The following is a 20,624-nucleotide window of genomic DNA, read 5'->3' as shown; positions in this document are numbered from 1 at the left end:
CCAAGAAATAAACCAACGCGCGATCGTTAACGCCAGATCACTAGGGTGTTCCAGGTTAGGTATAACCTGCTGAAGCTAGGAAAGTCAGTGATCGAGATTCCAAAAACTTTAATTATCCAAAATTGTGCAAGTATATATTGACTATTATAAGCAAAATATTTTTTTTTTTATTAATGCGTGTTTCAACTTCAAGCTTATTTTATACGCAGCAAAATTAAAAGATGAAAACGGAAATCTTAAATGAACAAACTGTGAAGAATGAAATGTTTGTACTAGTAAGTGAAAAGGAAATAAATGAAAGTTTGAAAAATATTTGGTTCCATCTCGATCTTGACCATTCCGGACAACTTCTTTAAACATTGCTATCCTTTTGTCAATGAAATAAATTATGGTAATTTCGCTATTTGATGTTCATATTCATATAATTACAGGTTGAGCTAAATATGAGCTAAGTCTGCGTTTTACTCCTACCAGAAATTGGAAAAACATTCAAAACATCAAGAGAAAGTATTTATGGCACACCCTTATGTCTCATTGCATTAGCCACGTGGTTGCTGTGAAGAATACTATACCGGTGAAAATCTAATGCACAAGACGTAACGAACTAGACTCGCGGGTGGTAGGACAAAACATGCGTCGATAAACGAAGGAGAACAGTGGTAAACTAATGCCACTCATTATTCTAATACCGCGCAGTACAATTGAACAAAATGGAAATATTTTTATTTATTTTCCATTTTTTTTTCATGACCGGCAAAGCAATTCCTTTGCTCTCCTTCTAGACGACAATCATTGTGTGCACAAGTGGCTTTGAATCGCATCTCACTGGAAGTGTATAACATGTACGCCTTGTCACCGTTTCGTGCACCTTCATCTTTTTGAGTTCGTTTTGTCACGGTCCATCATCGAGAGATCGTAGGATAAATATGATTATATGCGCGTCACATTGAATTGGGAATTTATCTTTTGTCAGATAGTATGTGCTGTTTAAAAAATATGTTCGACCATCAACATAGAAGACTGCAACTTTTACTTCCCAGATTTTACTTGATTGAAATTGGTACAGATCGATGACCAATCGTGTTTTGTAAACTTTAGTAGGTATTGTTTTACCTCTTTTTTGTTCTGGTCAAGGGCAATGGGTTTTATTGTACAAAATCGATTCATGTGAAAAACAAGGTTTCAATGTCTAATAAATGTGTTGCTAGAAATGAAAAAAAAATGCAATCGTATGGAAATGATGAGGTGAAGAGATTTACATCATCGGTAATCGGTTCAAATGCACATTCAGGCTGGAGTGTTTCATAGCAAGTGATAGAAGGCCTCAGAACATGACATTTACGTTCACTACTAAGAATTTTACTAGGATACAATATTTTCAAAAATTACTACAAATGCACAATAAAACAAATAGAACATTACAAATTAACAACATTCAACTCAAAACATAAATCATACCCTGTTACGCTAATGCATTACGTCGTCTTATCCCAGGTTGACGTATTGGTCCTTGGATCAATTCTATAACAGTTTTTATTTGTTGCTAGTCGGTCGTCTTTTGTTCGCAGGGTTTGCTATTTACATAGCTTGTATTTTGTATCGGATTCCTAATCCTAATAAGCAGTGCAAATCAGGTTTTAATGTGAGCCTGACGTTCAGAGACATATCTACAAACTAAAGTTTATCATAATACAAAATAATAAGATGTTCACTACTCCTTACAAACGTAACAATAATTATAAACGTAACAATCAACGGGTCCGTGTACGAATCCATGCAAATATTTTACTTAGGGTTAATTGATCCGATCATGGAGAAGTTATGCACTGGGTTCATGTTTAAACCGCAATTGTTGCGCCCGAAGCAAACGTTTTACATGGATTGAATTGAAAAATCTATCCTTTATTGTCGTCGCGGTTGAAACCCGAAGTTTCCCCACGCCCGACAATCGAATTTTCTAAAAATTCATACGTGAAACCTAACGTCGGACGTAGTGCGCTGGACAGCGGACCTGGCCCTCTATCCAGCGCACTGTGCCCGACGTACGTCCGACACACGGTTTAGGAGAAACATTGATTTTCGCGTGTCAAAAATTCCGATTTTCAACTGCACGAACAATATCTACGGGAAAATAACGAAATATTGCCACTTTGAGGTTGCTATGAGCATTTAATTCGTTTTTATCTGAAAGAACATTGTGTTCCTAATGTTGCGGTACTTTTTCCTATGGACTACCCGCTTTGCGCGCAGCCACAGTTTGATCAGCAGGGGTAAATCAATTTAATGTTGTATGGCGAAATGCATCTAAACTGAAATAGAAAGCTTTTCTCGAAAAAATATTTGGTAGCCTTAATGTGGTCACCATTGTGCACAACCACTACCAAATATTTTTCGAATAATGTGTTCCACTTCGAGAAATTTGCCTTTAGATTGTATTCGCCATACAATATTTTTGCGATTTACTTTTAGCGATTTTTCGCGCATAGAAGCTAGCGCCACATTGGTCGATGCGGAGAGTAGGAAAACATCCGATGTAGTTAATCCATTGTTGTGGCATCCCATTGAAAACGTATGGGACACCGCAACATTAGGAACACACAAACATATTAAGGAAAATATTGTTTTAAGTGGGTTTTTGGACAAATCTTAAGCACACACATGGTGCAATCCCATTATAGAAGCATAATACATCCATTAAAAATGCCTTCTGGTAACGTTTCAGTCGAAAAAGTGCTCAACTGCCAATATCGCAACAATATATACTACCGCAACGAAGGGAACAATTACTCTATATTATGATTTATCTATCCATCCGGTTTTAGCGATTGTTAGACCCATTTCCAAGATGCGGCAGCTAATTTGGTGCGTGGAAAGAATGCAATTTGTACATCACTTTAACAACGCGAATGATGTGCAGCGAAAATTATGTAATATCACAAGATTTTTTTTTGCTGTGATACTGTCCAAAAGAGTAAGCAGCATCACAGGTAATGTCATGTGGATGTGGGCGAATGCTTAAAACAACACAGATAAAAATAAAGAAGATTACATGTCATAACATAATATGTCATTTTGTAAATTTCAAATATTTGTAAGTGTCCTTGACCTGATGTATGGCTTAAGCTGACAGGTTGCCGTATTATTTGAACAATAAATGTAAAAAATGTAAATGTAAATGTAAACTTCATTTTGGTTATGTAATCTTCCCACGGTGTGTTGCGTAGAACGATTTTATAACAAAAAAATAAATAAGTCTGAAATTTTTCCTAATGACTCTTTGGACCATTCCCTTCAATTTGGTGGGTCGGTGGAAAAAATCCATCGGGGGGTCTAGAACAAAAATTTTTGTTGAAGATTTTCCATCCAAAAGCTGTTAAAAGCACATATTGTAAATTATTGCACCTCCTGGAAATAGTCACAACTTTGTTGTCTTTGAAGTTAGAACCATAAAATTTTCAGACGTTTCGAAGTAGTAGAGTAATGCGGGACAAAAGTTCACAAAGGGTCTTTTTCTGAGCACGAGTTAGGAACCCAAACAAATCTGTATGGGTTCGGCATATAATCAGGTCAGTCAATCGTCAATAAAAATTGGAACGATTTCGTTATGGTGTGGCAGAGTTATGCGAAAAAATGTGTTTCTAGGTTTTGATAGAATTTTTGGACTCTTTGGAATCCGAATTTGTAGTAACAGGAAGAAGAAAAATCTCACAACCGCTTAATGTCGGAGAATCGTTATTCCATAGTAGTTCGAGAAGTGCACTCGAATAAACAATAAACTATGAAGAGTAAAGTGGGGCAAAAGTTCGAGTGGGGCAAGATTTCTTTTGAAGTTTTGAAGTTTTTGAGCTCAATTCAAATTATTTCTTTCGGGTACCAAGGTTGTTCGATGGCTTTTGGAAAAAGAGTCTTTCACTCCAATAATTATGAAAATTGATCAATATTTTAAAAAGCTATGACAAAATGTTGGTTTTTGATCAAAAAAAATGTAATATGTGATGGTCCTTCCAACCCATGGATTTGTATTGCAATGAAAACGAATTCGGTCTTTTATTTTGGGGCGTGACTAGGTATATTTTGAAGATGCTTTAGCTAGCATGTATAACTTTTTGTAAAAACGATTTGGAAATCATATTTTGCACATAGTGGGGCAAAAGTTCGAATTGTGAGGCAAGAGTTCGAGTCATGTGGCAACTTTAGGTAAAAAAAAAATTCTGCAAAATGTACATATTATCTCTGAAAATGATGGAATTTGTGAGAAAATTCGATCAAAGTTGAAAATATGTTGTTTTATCTGAATTCGGCGGAAAACCACTAATTTTTGGTGTAAATTTTTTTTTCTGTATTAACGAGATTTTTAACCCTAGGCTAGTTCATCTCGGGACCCACACTTTACTTCCCTTTACTTCCACTCCCGACAGTTTGTCGGGAGTGGGATTCGATCCCAGGTCCTCGGCGTGATAGTCAAGTGTTCTAACCATCACACCAGGTCCGCTCCACATTTTGGTGTAAAATCCAGATCAAGCTTTAACCGTTATGTGGCCGGCAAACTTTTTGCTTTTTTCTACACCGTGTATTTTAAATGGGTGCTGGGTACCCGGGTACCCTGCCGGCCACATAAGGGTTAAAGTGTTCCAACATCAAATATCAATTGGTTTCAGGTATTTCTATTACCAAAGTGTCAAAATAGTGTGCTACGGTTAGCAAAATTCCACAAACACTAGATTCGAACTTTTGCCCCAGTGGTGGGGTAAGAGTTCGAATAAGACGCACACATCCATAAAGTGTTGTAACACAAAATAGAAAAGGCATTTGGCGTAACTTTGTTCAGCAAAAGTTTAGCTCATGAATGGCCAAATCACCTCACGGTATTTATATATTTTTATCTGTTTCGATTTTTTGAGAAAAACTGAGTTTTCAACTAGGATCGAACTTTTGTCCAACATTACTCTACTAGTGCTTCTTGCAGAAAGGGACATTGTTAAAACCTCGACAGTGGGGCAAAAGTGCGCACTAGATTTCTGAATTTAGTACATCAATATAATTACAGAGTCTTTGAAGCAATTATGATTTCATATGGAAACTGCTATATATGTATAATATGTGTAGTATGCACCCTGAAATCGTTCCGGCAGAGGGTTTGAACTTATTTTTGTAAGAAGATCGATTGTATGGCAAACATGATGTTCACCAATTAAAATCAAGAAATGAAGAATGGCTAAAAAAGCATTTTAAAACATTTTCTTCGTCATCCTCGTTGTGTCTTTTCGTATGTTTGTGAAGGTCTCATGTTCATCTACTTCACCGGGGTCTTTCATAGCATTTTTTGTAAATTCACAGTTATAATTCATCTCATACTGACGAGGATAAGATTAGATTACGATCCCATTCAATAGTTTTGCTGTATATTTGATTTCCGATCATGTATTTTGTGCAACACGTATCTCTATGATTAATTCACAATGTATTTTGACAACTTCAGTAACGCAGGAAAGAACAGCTCTTTGTTCATAGTTATTATTATTATTATCTTTATTATCGAGATTTTCAGCCAGGGGCTGGTTCATCTCCGTTTGTTCATAGTTGTGGAAGTCTTCATAAAATATACTATATACAAAAGCTGAACACCAGGTCGTATTCCAGTTGGGCCGTAATGCTAGGAACAAAAAGAAACAGATTTCATAGCTAGAGTGAAAGGACGAACATGATTTAACATGAAATAAATGAACATCACATCAATAAACTACCCTGTACAAGGTGCGAACTTTTGCCCCGCATAATGCGAACTTTTGCCCCCACTATGGGGCGAAGTCTATTAGGTGCTAACTTTTGCCCCGCATTACTCTATGCATAGTTGACTGTGTGAAAATTTCATTGCAATATGTTGAATGGTTTTCAAAAAATAGCAAAAATGTTAAACGTATTTTAAAATACTAAGCTCAGAAGCAAAAGTCTAGCAAAATATCTATAATTTTTATATAATAACTAGCTGTCCCGGCAAACGTTGTCTTGCCAAGTTGTGGTGGCTTGACAACTGTTGAGCTCATAACGTCACCGCACTCTAGATTGATTTCATTTCGATCATGTTGATTTCCTTCCCAGCTCATAAAAAATCAGTACTTTATCAATTTTCTTACTTTTCTAGTGATGTTTCGTAACTTTTTGTACATATAAACACAGCCACCACGAATACGAACCAAACCGTGGAAGATTCATACTGATCGGTTCATCCGTTCTTGAGTTTTGTTGCCTGAAAGAATCTTCAAACTCAATCTTCAATGCGTAGACTAGCTGTCCCCGGCAAACTATGTCTTGCCTACTGCGTTTTTTGACGTTTCAAGTCCCTAGCCAAGCCTCCAAGTCCCCGTTCAAAATGTATGAAAACCCGATTATCAAAAACTCTCGATTTTCCCATTGTTTCGGCCAGGATGTCTTTACGGCCCTACGCTGTGTACTTTTAATTCTAACCGACGGGACACCGGGCGGCGGAGAAGAAATAACGCTGATTCGATTTACTACGATTTATTCGCACTACCGAGTGGCAGTGCTCCACTCGGCAGTGATATGATGAAACACACTAACAATCAATACATTTTGGGGCTTCCCTTTTATAGGGGAAGCAGTACGGACAGATAAAGCAACAGAGAGCACGGCAGCACGCTTTACCATGCCTACCGTGGCTCTAGGCATTTACTTCTAGGTATGAATAAGATACAACACAATAGTGAATGGGCTGTTGCGGACTATTTCAATACTGCTCTGCGCGCTTAACAGCCAACGACGACGCCGGAGTCTGATGCGAGATCAAACATACTCCCGCCCGAAAACGACCGTTTTCCAATTCACTCGACGACGACGGCGAAGGTTGATCTGGCGCTGCAGTTAGGTAGGTACGATCGGGCTGCTAGGCTATTCGGGTGATCGTGATCGGGTTGCGATGATGCGCTCGCTGTTTGCTGCAGGTAGGCTTTGGTCGAGGATGGTTCGCTCCTCGACGACGAGCTCGGTCTAGGTAGTTGGTTGATGATATGGTCCGGTTGATTTATTTGGATTTGGATGATGAATTTTGTGGCATTTTCGTTCCTTCTTGTGTCTGGCCGACAGGAGTTTCTTGTTGACGACAACGTGACTAGACTACGCCGAGTGCTGAGTCAGAAATCCGGGCACTTTTCGACACTTTCCTGGGCTGGGTTCTGGGAGATCTTTGCTTCGACGAAAGTGTGACCTGGCTGCGCAAAGTGGCAGGTCAGATTCCCTCTTACCAGCAGTTGATTGTGATGTTCGGGTCCGCATGGAATGGCGCTGCGGCCCGTGATGACGCTTCGGTCCGAAATGAATGGCGCTTCGGCCCAACGGTGGACGCAGGGGGTCCTTCGGGTGGACGCAGGGGTCCGGTGGGTTGACGATCCGGCAAGTCGACGCTTCGGCCTTGCAGGTGAACAATTTGGCAGGGCGATGATGCGCTCGCGGCCTGCAGGGGGGACACTCGGGGTCCGACGGGTGTACGATTCGACAGGGCGTTGGTTCGCGCGCCCTGCAGTGGACGCTGGGGTCCCATTGATGCGCTGTGGCTTGACACGACGACAGGATTTCGTGGTCCGGCTGGAACGGCAGGCTGTCCGACTGGGATACACGGATCCGGCTGGGAAGCGCAGGTTCGACTGGGACGCTTGACAATCCAATCGTGGTGCGGAGTGTGTTGATTGCTGTCCGATGACACGATCCGATCAAACAGTCCGACGGCGAATAGCGGTGGCTTCTTCTCGACGTCCGGAGGTCCACTCCAAGTGCCATCCTGGTCACGGCACCAATGTTTCGGCCAGGATGTCTTTACGGCCCTACGCTGTGTACTTTTAATTCTAACCGACGGGACACCGGGCGGCGGAGAAGAAATAACGCTGATTCGATTTACTACGATTTATTCGCACTACCGAGTGGCAGTGCTCCACTCGGCAGTGATATGATGAAACACACTAACAATCAATACATTTTGGGGCTTCCCTTTTATAGGGGAAGCAGTACGGACAGATAAAGCAACAGAGAGCACGGCAGCACGCTTTACCATGCCTACCGTGGCTCTAGGCATTTACTTCTAGGTATGAATAAGATACAACACAATAGTGAATGGGCTGTTGCGGACTATTTCAATACTGCTCTGCGCGCTTAACAGCCAACGACGACGCCGGAGTCTGATGCGAGATCAAACACCCATGTTTTTGCCTCATAAATTTTTCTTGGATGAAAACTAACGAAACAAAACTTAGGCGACCCAAATCGGACTATCCGTTCGCCAGTTATGCGCGGTCCCAGGTATGCCACTGCATTTTTGTATATATAGATTTATGAAAATACTTAATTCTAAGCACCTTGAGTCATTGTTGGAGGTACTGATGTGAAAACTTGTTTTTCAAACGTTTAATAGTTACTTAGACTAACACATGATAGGAAAACACGCTCACTGCCAATATGTAGCTTTTCACTGAAAGTATTTATTATGTATTTCATGAACGTGGTTTTGAGTATACATGTTTATTTTTACCATTTTATAATGATCAAGATCTAATCTAAATATCAAATTGCGAGGGTAACGCTTTAGGGGAACGTGGCGCAGTGATTTTGATTACAAAAACTATTTGTTAATTTTTCGAAAGATATAGCATTCTCGTGGTGTGAGGTTTCAAATTACACTTTAAATAGCTTTTAATACATCATATGCAAACTTATGAGACTATTCAAATCAAAGTTTTCAAAATGTTTTTTCCTAGGCTTTATGCTGGACAGCCTAATTTTTGTGCTAAGACACATTTTCAATAAGTACTCTGTTCTTTCAGCCATACTTTCTAAATATTAAAGCCAATGTTCTGCAAAGTTTTAGAATAAAGGCATGCAAAGAAAACCTCCATACATTGTTTTTTTGATTCCATGCCTGTGAAGCGAATCAGCAGAAAAGGAATGTAACATTGTTTATTTTATTAGACCTATCCTTCGTGACAATCACCAAAAAAATAAAATGCTTTAGAACCCCCGACAGATGTTTTCGACTTTTCCTTAAAATTAAAGAAGAAAATCTGTACTTTGTTATGGCAAAAAATCAGGCTTACTTTTTTGTTTGGTTTTCAAGTTGCTCTACAAACACACCGTGTTCCAGTTATGATGGTTTACATGATATATCATGTAAATTTGTGTTATATGTCATGTAAGAACTCTGAGTCATTTTCATTTTCAATGAGTGAATTTCAACGTGAATTTTGAAAACTCTCAACTGAGGGATCAAAATAAAATTAATTTTGGTGAATGAATTTACTTACTTATTAATTCATTTTTCTGTCACTGACAATTTTCACTTAAGAATATAACTAGATCGTAACTCCCGATTATATTCCCAATCACCTCCAAACTTGTGTATAGTAGTTAATTAGAATACTAATTATTTACCAATCAAGTCGGATTGTGCGTCTCTTAACAGATATTGGACATTTTACAACGTGCGAAAAAATATTATTGACAGAGAATTGAATGAAAAAAGAGAAGCATTCAGCTTTACGACAAGAAGAAGAAGGCCTGTTAAACCAAGTCTTGATGTTCTGGACGGAATCATAACTAATCATAAACAATCGATAATTTCTCCAAAAGTTTCGAAGATATGTTTCAGATTTTCCTCTCACCTGGAACCTTGTCAGCCGAAAGTGGTAAACATGATTTTCAATCCTGAGGCATCGTGAGGGTTTTGAGATAACGCGTTTTTCTTCCCTTGTTTAAGATTTAGGAAAAGTCGCGGTGTCCCAAATATATTACAGAATAGTTGATGCAACATAAGAGCGGATAGCATCACGTAGATAAAACAGCAAAGTTTGAAACAACCGGAAGGCTGGTTGTTGTACAAACTGATAATTTAATTATTCCAAATTATTCGCTTTGATTGAAACAACTGAGTTAGTTTTGTTGTTGCAAACTAGGATTAACAACATTACTTATTTTGACAAAAAACAAACCAAAATGCTAAATGCTTACTACCAGGAAGCAGATTGTTCTTGCCAAAACTTAGGTTTTGTCACAATAGATCTAAAAGCTGGTCGCAGTGACTTATATACCCAACAAGGAATAAAAAAAAACTTACGTTATTTAGAAACTGTCACAATTTTTGTTGTATTACCTACACTAGTATGCGAAATTCCATTTTTTGCGGTATTTTTTTTTATTCTTAATCACTTAACCTAATTTACAGCTCTATTGTCCACTAGGGCACTACGTGAGCGATTTCAATTGACAGCTGCACTTACAGTATTGTACAGGGCCTAGATGTATTCTATTTTTCTTTATCGAACTGGTTGCCTTTCTGCTGCTTTAACTTTTCTACTCTATACACATGGTAGAATGATGAGCACAAGGATGATGGATGGCCGTTGTTCCTTTCCAGTCCGATTGGGGGGGTCAATTATGAGTAGCAGTTCGTCGATGTCCAGGTATTCGGGTCCGTTTGAGCCATGGGGCTCAGAAGAGGGTCAGTGTCAGCCGCTCTCGGTAAAGAGCAACTGACGAAAAATTGCAAGTTCCGGGGCTGGGAATCAAACCCATGACCATCCGCATATGAAGCGAACGTGTGACCAACTACGCCACGGGCCCCGGCTTTTTGCGGTATTTGATGATTTCTAATGAAATAATCCTAATGAATCAAACTTTTTTTGGATTAGGATACAATATACTAGGATATATTGTATCCTAATCCAAACATATTAGGATACATTGTCATACAGGACCTCTAATTTTTTTGTCAAAATATGCATTGGTTACGTATATGGGATACCTTATAATTGTTAACAATTTCTAAATAAAATCAAGTTTTCCTCCTATTTTCAGAGCAAAATGAACTAAGATTAAAACTTTTTAACACATGAAAACCTTGAAGAAATATGTACTCTTTATTACGCCCTTTTTTGAACAATATTTTAAAAATAATTTCAAATGTTTAGGAAACAAAAACTAAAAAAGGTGCTACATATTGAAAAACTTAACACTGTTTGAACATTTTTCAAAACAATTTTTTGTCGATAAAGGCATCTAAGCCTACCTTTATGATAGGTACAAATACAAATTCTAAGTACTTAAACAATTTCATGCTTAAAACATAATATTTTCTAAAAATTATCATTTGTCAAATAATTCAATTTTCAGAAAATGTCTCTTAATTTATAAGTTAGTATTTTTTTCGTTCTTGTCCGACGAACGAACGAACTCCTAAAGACCTTATCCAGCCATAAAAGTACTATTTTGAAAATAAAATTCGATTGAATGTGATTGAAAGCAATTGAAAGAAAACTATATCCTTAAAAACGGCCTCTGGCGCGTGGACGATTTCGACATCCATATGTTCAACGTTATATTTCCAAAGGTATATGCATGAAATCAGTCTATGTTTCTTTGCCATTATCAGATAAATGGCTCTACTATACTATCCAATAGATACATGCAAGGTTAATCAGTTCGAAGTAGGGGAACGATGACTTTGAAAATTTTCGCATTTTTTATGGGTCATACTGTATTTTGGGCGCTTGCTGCCATAACTCAATCATTTCTGAACCAATTGACTTGATTTTTTTTAGATACGATGAGATACGCACAGTATATGTTCGAAAACTCCCCAGGGCCCATATAGCCGAGGCGGTAAACGCACGGGTATTCAGCATGACCATGCTGAGGGTGACGGGTTCGATTCCCGGTCGGTCCAGGATCTTTTCGTAAAGGAAATTTCCTTGACTTCCTTGGGCATAGAGTATCTTCGTGCCTGCCACACGATATACGCATGCAAAATGGTCATTGGAAGAGGAAGCTCTCAGTTAATAACTGTGGAAGTGCTCATAGAACACTAAGCTGAGAAGCAGGCTTTGTCCCAGTGAGGACGTTACGCCAAGAAGAGAAGAGAAGAGAAGAGAGATGTTCGAAAATTCATGTCAATTGGTTTAAAATCGATTGAGTTATGAAAAAAAAGTCCCACTTCCTAAATGGTCCCAGACCCTATGTAGAATTGTATGATATATACAAATGCAATACATGCCGGGGCCCGTGGCGTAGTGGTCACACATTCGTTCATAAGTGGATGGTCATGGTTTCGATCCCAGCCCTGGAACTTGCAATTTTTCATCAGATTTTTTTAAGACACGGGCACGTTCAATGCTTCCAGTAAGCTATTTTAGCTCTTTGAAGGAAGCACGGCACTAGACAACGGATTAGCATGGAACGCCCAGCCGAAAACTTATCCTGGCAGCTGCGGCGAGAATCAAACCCATGCTAAGTAGCACAATGCGACCAAATGCTTGGTGATACTAGCCGCACGACCACGAAGCCAGTTGCCCTAGTGGACAAAAGAGCTATAAATTAGGTAAAGTGGTTAAGAAAAAAAGGATCAATCTCGAAATGCAATGCATGTCGCACGGATTCATTTTATAAGATTTAGGTGCTTGACTCGCGAGAGCGTGATACGTATTAAAATTTTGCGCATGAGATTTGTTAACGTATGAGTGATTTATGATGGAAATTTGAGTGTGCGTATGTTTTTCACTCTATGATAGATTTGTAATCCCATGCGTACTTGTTACCTGAAATACTTACTCGTTTCTTCTCCTATATTTCCACCAAAATTTTCCTTGCTTCCGAGCATATGCTCCTGCTTCATGTTCACCCTTGTTTTTAGCAAACACATCCGGCACTATTCATTACACCTTTTTAGCGCTTTTTTTAGTGCATAGAGAAACGCATAGAGGTATTTTTGGATATCGGATGCAAAAAACTTGTCAGGAAGTATATTTTTGTTTATTTTATTTTTCGTTCGGATGTCAAAGCACATTTGAAGCTATCTCCTAACAAAATGTCTTATAATGCTCGACCAAATACTAATAAATAAATTAAAATGATAAATGCAACTGAATGGAGTCCGGGGAAACAATGGGAGCATAAATAGTGGAAATGAAAATAAGGATGCACCGACTAACATTAAATCTACTGATCTTGATGAACCAAACTCGGCAAACTGGACGAAATCTGAGTACTGAACTTTGCGATAGTGAATCAGTCCTAAATCGTTGAATACTTTACGAACAACTTATGATTTTTAGCCTTCTCTTGCATAAAGATTGCCTCTTTGATTATAGATATTTCTATTTAATATTAACAACACGCCTTTATAGAAATCTAGCTTCATTCTGCACTACTCTGTATAATATCAAGTAGTGTAATATTGTAGATATAAATATAATATAGTAATTTGATAATATATTAAATTATTCCTTTTCTAATTCAATACACTTCACTTTGATCACTGCCTTTCTTAATGCTTTTGCTTACAATATATTTACAATGAAACCTCGAATTAAATAGAGAATAAATAAATGATCAACAAAGGGTGGCCACAAGCAGACACCTGGATGAAGGAAATCGTTTAATTTGTTACAATAAAATTTTATTTTGAAATAAATAAGGCAAAAATGTTCACAGATTGATAGTGCAAACAAGACCGATACATAATGTCTAAGTCTAACTGAAATTGGCTAGGATTCATTGCTACAGGCTATTTTGCTGTCCGAAGCTAAAAAAAATAAGTTAATTTAACACGTCCCAAATGCCACCATTTCCGATCTGTTGCTGTTGACGGTTTAACATTTATGCACAATCATTTCCAGACTAGCTAGCTTTACTCTCTTGTTGGAGTATAATTTGGAACCTTGGTGTGATAGTACTGTTATCAGAAATCTTCACATTTAATACATATATATTCAAATGATGTTGATAGTTGGTCTCTTAGTTGATCCTGCTTAATACGCACAACTCTATAAAGTTTAGTTTGAGGATTAAGTATTGCAGTTTTGATTTTTTTTCTTTTTTTTCTGAAAGCTGTACATTTTTCATGAGCTGGACATTATTTCCTGAATTAAAGGTTTACAATAGTTCAAAGTTACACTAGTTAATCCCTAAACCAACTTCGAATTTCATTACACTGTGCTTTAAATTTGGCATCTCTGGGGAAAATTTAGAGGGCAGTTTCCAGTGACGGTGCTGCTAGTTTCTGTTGATTATCTTCTTTTGGTGTAGTGGGTTCACTATAATTGACTTCGTTATTGAGTTTCGGTGGAGTGGTTGAAAAACTGCTGATTCCCATGTAGCGCCCATCCTTGAAGGTTGCCGAACTGATATGACTGTTATTGCTCAAAAACATTGCCCTCTGAGCTTGAAGTTGAGCACGAGTCGTGGCAGGAGACGATGTTTTCTGCGCTGGGCTTGTTACTTCTCCCTTCATGAAGTTATTCTCATCCTCCTGCAGGAATATATTCTCGCGGATGTTAGAGATTTTCTGCTCAACAATTTTGTTTTCCACTGACTCTGGTGGGGAATGAATTTCGTGACCAGTAGCTGTTGGAGTTGTATTGCGGCTTTGCGAGTGTGAACGACTAACAGAAGCAGATGTGCTAGGACTAGAATTATCTTCTTCACTGTGGGCTTCGGGTATCGCGGTGGACATAACCTCACTTCGCATGTTGCTGTACCGCCAACCGCCCCTCGAAGAAAACTTAGATGTATTTCCGAGCTTCGAAGGAGAACCATTTCCAAAGTTTCCCTGGCGAATCATGCGTCTTGTAGCGAATGTTTTCGGAGATCCTGAAAGATCTAGAATATTCAAACTACTGTTTGCAGATGTTTTTGTAACGGGAGAAACCGGGTTAACCGGAGCGTTAGATTTTGATTTTTTAAGTAGTTCAACGGCCGAAATTTTACTTCCAGATGTAATATTCGACTTCGATCCATGAGCCAGAAGAAGCTTTTTGAAGTCCATAAGGCTTGTTTTTGGTGTTCCAAGTCGATCGGAGCACGTCTGTGGAATGTCGGTGCTATTGGAAGCCCAACTATGCCTGCCACGTGGGGCCTGTGCTTCGAGCACATTTTTCGGTGTCGAACGGCCGGAGCTCACCGGAGAGTTACCGTGTGAACGCACTCCGACTTGTTGCAGTCTTAATCTGTATCGAAGCTCGTCAGTGATCGATCGCGTTGGAGAAAGTAATGTATCGCTCGGTTTTGATGGAGTAGATGTTTTGAAAGGAGCCGTGTTCCGTGGATCAATCGGAGAAATCTTTAAACTGCTGTCCACGTCATCATTTAACTCAACTCCCGGGTTAGTTTTTGCAATCGGAGAAAAGTATGTAGCAAATCCGGTAGGAGTGGTTTTCAGAGCATTGGATTTGATTTTGTTCGGTGTTGAATACAGTTCTTCGATTGGTCTTGGGCTTTGCTGAACGAGCTTCGAATCATCCCGCATAGTCAGCTGATCCATGGGAATTGGCCGACGACGCGGTTGCAAAGTCCAGTACATGTCGTTGTTTCTTTGGAACGTCCCAGCGTTATTGTCCACCTGGGGTCCTCCATAACCATAGATATGCCTGGACGCCATAGGGATTCCTGTCGGCGTTACATTTCTATGGGGTCGTTCCACCGATTGGGGCACCAAGGGGCGCCTGGGAAGTGTGTATGTATGAGTTTGAGGTCCATAAAGTTGAACATATTCCTCAGGGGACGAATGTAGATAACCTGTTGAAAAAAGCGAGAAGGAAAAGGTATTTTGAAAATCTATTTGCGTTTGTTTCTTTTGGTATCTGAAGAATGCCGATAGCAGATCTACACAAGTGTGTTATATGGAAGAAATATAAAATATTTGTTTGAGCATAGCATTTTTGAATAATGTGAAGAACCATTGTAAAATCAAAGATATTAAGTGTTGGAAACATAGTGATGGGATTAAAGAGAAAATAGTATAGAGTACAACATGTTTAGTGCAAATAACATTGTACATAAAATGATATGTATTACTCACCTTTTTTGTTGGCCTCAGATTGTTAGGCAAACATGCAAAGCCACAGTTGCCGTGGCAATATCCAACAGTTCTTTAAAGCGCATTTTTTAACTTAATTTATATACTTACCTGTCAGATGTATGCATTGTATGTAACCATACCTCAACAGTCTTTTGGTTATTATTATAGTGGTTTTTGTGCATTAGCCGTGTCTCCTTATCATGTGATTTAGTTCAAAATTGACTGCAGTCCATGCGCAAAACTAATCAAGTATACTGAATATTTAGAAAATTTAAAAAAATTGTATCATTTTGTATCTAATATCGCGGCCTTGGTATTCTAATGGCTATCGTTTCTGATTAGTACGTTGAATGCTCTGGGTTCGATCCCTGGTCTTCTTGCGGTGTATCTTTCTATATCCTTATTTATGTAGCTTGAACCAGAAACGAGATGAAAAATCTTTTTCCCAACCTTTGAATTTTACAGTAAAACCAAGCGTATTCCGCCTAAAAATCGTCGAACTGTGCCGCATTATCTTTACAAAGTCTAAAGCGGGCCCCAGAAGACAGAAGTATTGTCAATATTTTTCTTGTCAATAATTTTCGACAATATTTTTACCGAGACCGACCCGGGTTACCCACACTGAGTAACTCCACACAAAAGTCGAATTTTTTTTATGATGCCGATCGAAACAAATGCCGGTGGCATGCACAAAACATACCTCGCTTCGGCTGCTCTCGGCTTCCGCAATCGAACTGAGAGGGGAAATGAGGGGAAATATTGAAACGCGGAATCAAACTTTTCTGATTTCCCTCAATATTTGCATCAATATATTGATGTCGCCTTCGCACGGCATCAATATATTGATGTGTTTCTTCAAACCAACAATATATTGATGTCGTCTGGGGGCCGCTTAATACCTTATGCATACCGAACGGCAATCCACGAACTAATGTGTACCTGTGCCAAATAAAAACTAGAATTGGTACATGTTTTTGTATATCCCTTTCGTGACGGAGCTCAAAAAAGTGAAATTTCCATACAAATTGCTCAAATTTGGCTCTCCAGAACTCTCAGTCTTTTTAACATATCAACAATTATTCTTTGGCATTCGCTAGAACTACTCCTTGTCTTTCGATTCCTAGCTTTGTCCACATAGATAAATCAAAAATTTAAAATTTGCGACAGATTAAACTTTTTCATGTTTTACAAGTTTTGCTCACTTTTTGTTTAACTTGTTGTGGTCAATTTCACACACAACATAAACAAAAGTTTATTTGCACACATGCAAGTACAAGTAATGGCTCAATTATCAAAACAATTTACATCAGGTAAACCAAAGACTAAACAGTTGAAAAAATTACACAAAACTGTTATTGCTCAACAGCACAATTGTGCTGGTTCGTCACGAAAGGGATATAAACCGATTGCACCATTACTTCTCCCACTTTTCCACATATAGGGTGGGGCGGGGCAAGATGGGTCACCTAAAGATGGTCATCATGACTTTGTATACGAGATGAACCAGCCGAGGGCTGAAAATCTCGTTAATAAAGAAAAATAATAATAATAATGACTTTGTAAATACAAAATGTATTGGTTTGTATTCTTTCTAACCTCTTCAAGCTATGCTAAAAGTCGATAAGAGATAAAAATATACAAATTAAGAATTTGAAAGAGCAACTTAAAAAAAAGAACGATTTTGGGCCTGGAAAAGAGCGCGGGGCAAGATGGGTTACCTTTTAAGTAGTTCAGATTTTTTCAACGAAAAACGGCAATATGTACGTTTTTTTTGTATTCATATACATCATGTCTATACTGAATAAACAAGAGCTGTTAGTAAATATTTTATTAATTTATTCAAAAAATTAGAAAGTTTACGATTTTATTGGTCTTAAGACGATTCAAAAATCAATGTTTACGCAAAAAATGTTATAATTTTAGGCCCTCATTCCGCTTGGTTGAAGCGAGTTAAATAAATCACTGTTAAATGCTTCAAAAATACGGTAAAAACTGAAGGTGACCCATCTTGCCCCGCGGTCGTTTATATGGAGATTATATGGAATGTATCTCGTGATAAAAATGGCTAAAAAACATTTTATTTTTAATTTCTAATGAACATAAACAATTTTTCAATAAATACCCTTTAACTTTTGTACATTTATGACGGTCGCCTAAAAAAATTACTAGCATAATCAAAGCATAAGTAATGCTCTCGAAAATGGCACTGGCCCATCTTGCTCCGTGAACTCTTCTTGCCCCGCCCCACCCTACACTGGGAAAAAAATCTTCATTCCTTCTATGTGTCCGGGACATGGATTTTTGCAATGGGGGTAAACAAATGTTTTCCATTAGTGCGACTCATACTTTTGATGAGGCACCATACAACAGCGACTCATACAATTTAGAGCACATACTATTCATGCCCTAATTTGCCTGCGTAATCGAGTATTGGTTGCATATACTTTGGATGTGGTTTGGCACATGGATATTTGCCATTAAGTATGAGGCAATTTTCCTGAGTGTACCTAGCTATTACTATCCAAAACACCAAATGAAAGCGGCCGGGTTTCAATAAACCATAGTTTGGACACCTAGTCATACGCGGATAAAGCAGGGGGCGGCACCTAGGTCCGTGTACCAGAGGCGCTGTTCATAAACTACGTAGGCTTTGTTTGGGCAATCTCAGACCCCTCTCGTAGACTTTTATCCATACAAAATTTTCCGAAATTCGTATGGAGCATAGACTTTGGCCAGAACACCACTACACCGCCCCCCCCCCCCCCATAAGAGTCTACGTAGTTTTTGGACGGAGAAGAAGCATATGCGAAATTAAGCGCTATGATGTTCAACAAATCTGAGAGGGTTGCAAGGGAAAGTCAACAAGAACTAACGATACCAATGGCATCGAATCCAGCGACGAATAGGGCTCGATACGCGGAACTACAATTTTGTGGGAGTTCCCGAACATTCGCCGATTTACTAAAGTAACACGAGCTTACGATACTAAAGATGTGTTGAATAGGATACATGGGGCGAACGTTCAGACGTAGCTAAACCATCTAGGTACCTGAGATGCGACAATACACGCGAACTGGGAGCAGCTTACATCTTAATCAAATGCCATGATCAACGGTCCCGCGTTCAGAACGCACTGATGTTGGCACACAGCTTGAATACGAGTACCGTGCGGTACCCATATTCTGAACGGTTAAGGGAATCTCACAACAAACACTAAAATAAATGGAAGTTCTTGTTGCTAGAGATAATGCTTCACATTACCATCAAGCAGTGCTGAAAATTTCATTTCGTCATATCTAAATTCAACCACCTACAGCTCATTTTAGAAGCTGAACCTGAGAATATAGTATATGAACAACTTGTGCGGCTAGATCAGTTCTGCAAGAAAGTCACGGAAAAACCACTATTTTTCGAATATTTAAAGTAAATGTCATGGACTACCTTTAAAAAATGCCAAATGATATTCACGGTGAATATCATTTGCATTTTTCGAAGGTAGTCCGTGACATTTACCTTAAATATTCGAAAAATAGCGGTTTTTCCGTGACTTTCTTGCAGAACTGGTCTAACCGCACAAGTTGTTCATATACTATATTCTCAGGTTCAGCTTCTAAAATGAGCTGTAGGTGGTTGAATTTAGATATGACGAAATGAATTTTTCAGCACTGCCATCAAGTGTGTTTGTTGTCTAGCTAAATGTATTAAATAAATTAAATCTCATAATAACTTCCAGTCTCTGATCTAGACATATTTTTGTTTGTGGACGACGTGTTCCTAATTATGGACACCATAAGAAGCCGAGGTCCTAATTCTGAACACATAGTGTTACTTATTATGTACTAACACATTCTCTACGTTCGCAGTTCAGTCGAAAACGATATGTTTTGTGACGATTGGATAATAGAGGGGCTTAATAAAATTAACATCTCAACTCTCGAATCAATATATGCTTCATAAAAGAAAAATCTATTTTGCGTTAGCCGACTGTTCAGAATATGGAGCTGTCTATAATATGGTGCTCGCACGGTACGTCCACCGTGACCTGTATCATGTATATGATTATCATAGAGGCACCTTAATGTTCATGTAGGTCAGGATTAGAAATTTAGACCAACTTTTGTGAAACTCAGCGCCCACCAGTTAACAAACGACCATAGGAAGCAAGCGCATGCCGCTTTTGCGTACGCGTATCATCTCGAGGTAACGCTTCACGAGTCCTTGGAACGACTTGTGTGACGAGGAATGCAGCGTGGAGGTCATATAGCGTGGAAACAGACAAATAAGGAATGACACGAACAGAACCGGAAACAGTAGACCTACCCTTAAAAAGTCAACACCGCCAGGATGAAATGGATTCCTAACAAATACAAAAGCACTACACATTTTACAAAGGCTTCGTGCCATCATGCCAAGGCAGTCGATTTGAAATCGATTTTCGTTCTATTTTTAAGCAAACTTGCTCCCTTCATACATCTCTATTTCCGTAACCAATGCTCCAATTGAACTGAAATTTTTACTGTAACTAACTAACATCTAATGTTTCGTTGTACCGTCGTGCGGGGCTACTTTTGAAATACGGGGCTACTTTGGACACTTTTGAATATGGATTTTTTGAATTTGAAATATCGTTCAAATCTGTTTGATGTCTTTGGGACTATTATGACGCAATATTTCCCCCTTCATTTGGTTGAAATTGTTTTTCAAACAAACTCTTTATTGCTTGTCAGGAGGCGAAAAAACATCGAATGAATCATAAAAATATACATAACGTATC

At 38.6% G+C, this 20,624-nt stretch overlaps 1 protein-coding gene across 1 annotated transcript in view; it reads right to left on the bottom strand.

Annotated features, from left to right (window-relative positions):
* Window positions 1–12,793: 12,793 nt before the first annotated feature.
* LOC109423135 (mucin-3A) overlaps window positions 12,794–20,624 on the bottom strand; it is a 113,779-nt gene continuing 105,948 nt past the window's right edge. The window contains exon 6 of the mRNA XM_029852117.2: window positions 12,794–15,567. Coding sequence (XP_029707977.2) covers window positions 14,018–15,567 — 1,550 coding nt within the window. The 3' untranslated portion in view covers window positions 12,794–14,017. The remainder of the gene's footprint in view (window positions 15,568–20,624) is intronic.

This window comes from Aedes albopictus, chromosome 1 (assembly GCF_035046485.1).
Source record: "Aedes albopictus strain Foshan chromosome 1, AalbF5, whole genome shotgun sequence".
Classification (NCBI taxonomy): domain Eukaryota; kingdom Metazoa; phylum Arthropoda; class Insecta; order Diptera; family Culicidae; genus Aedes; species Aedes albopictus.
The sequence above is the reverse complement of the archived record's forward strand: the minus strand, read 5'-3'. Positions and strand labels throughout refer to the sequence as shown.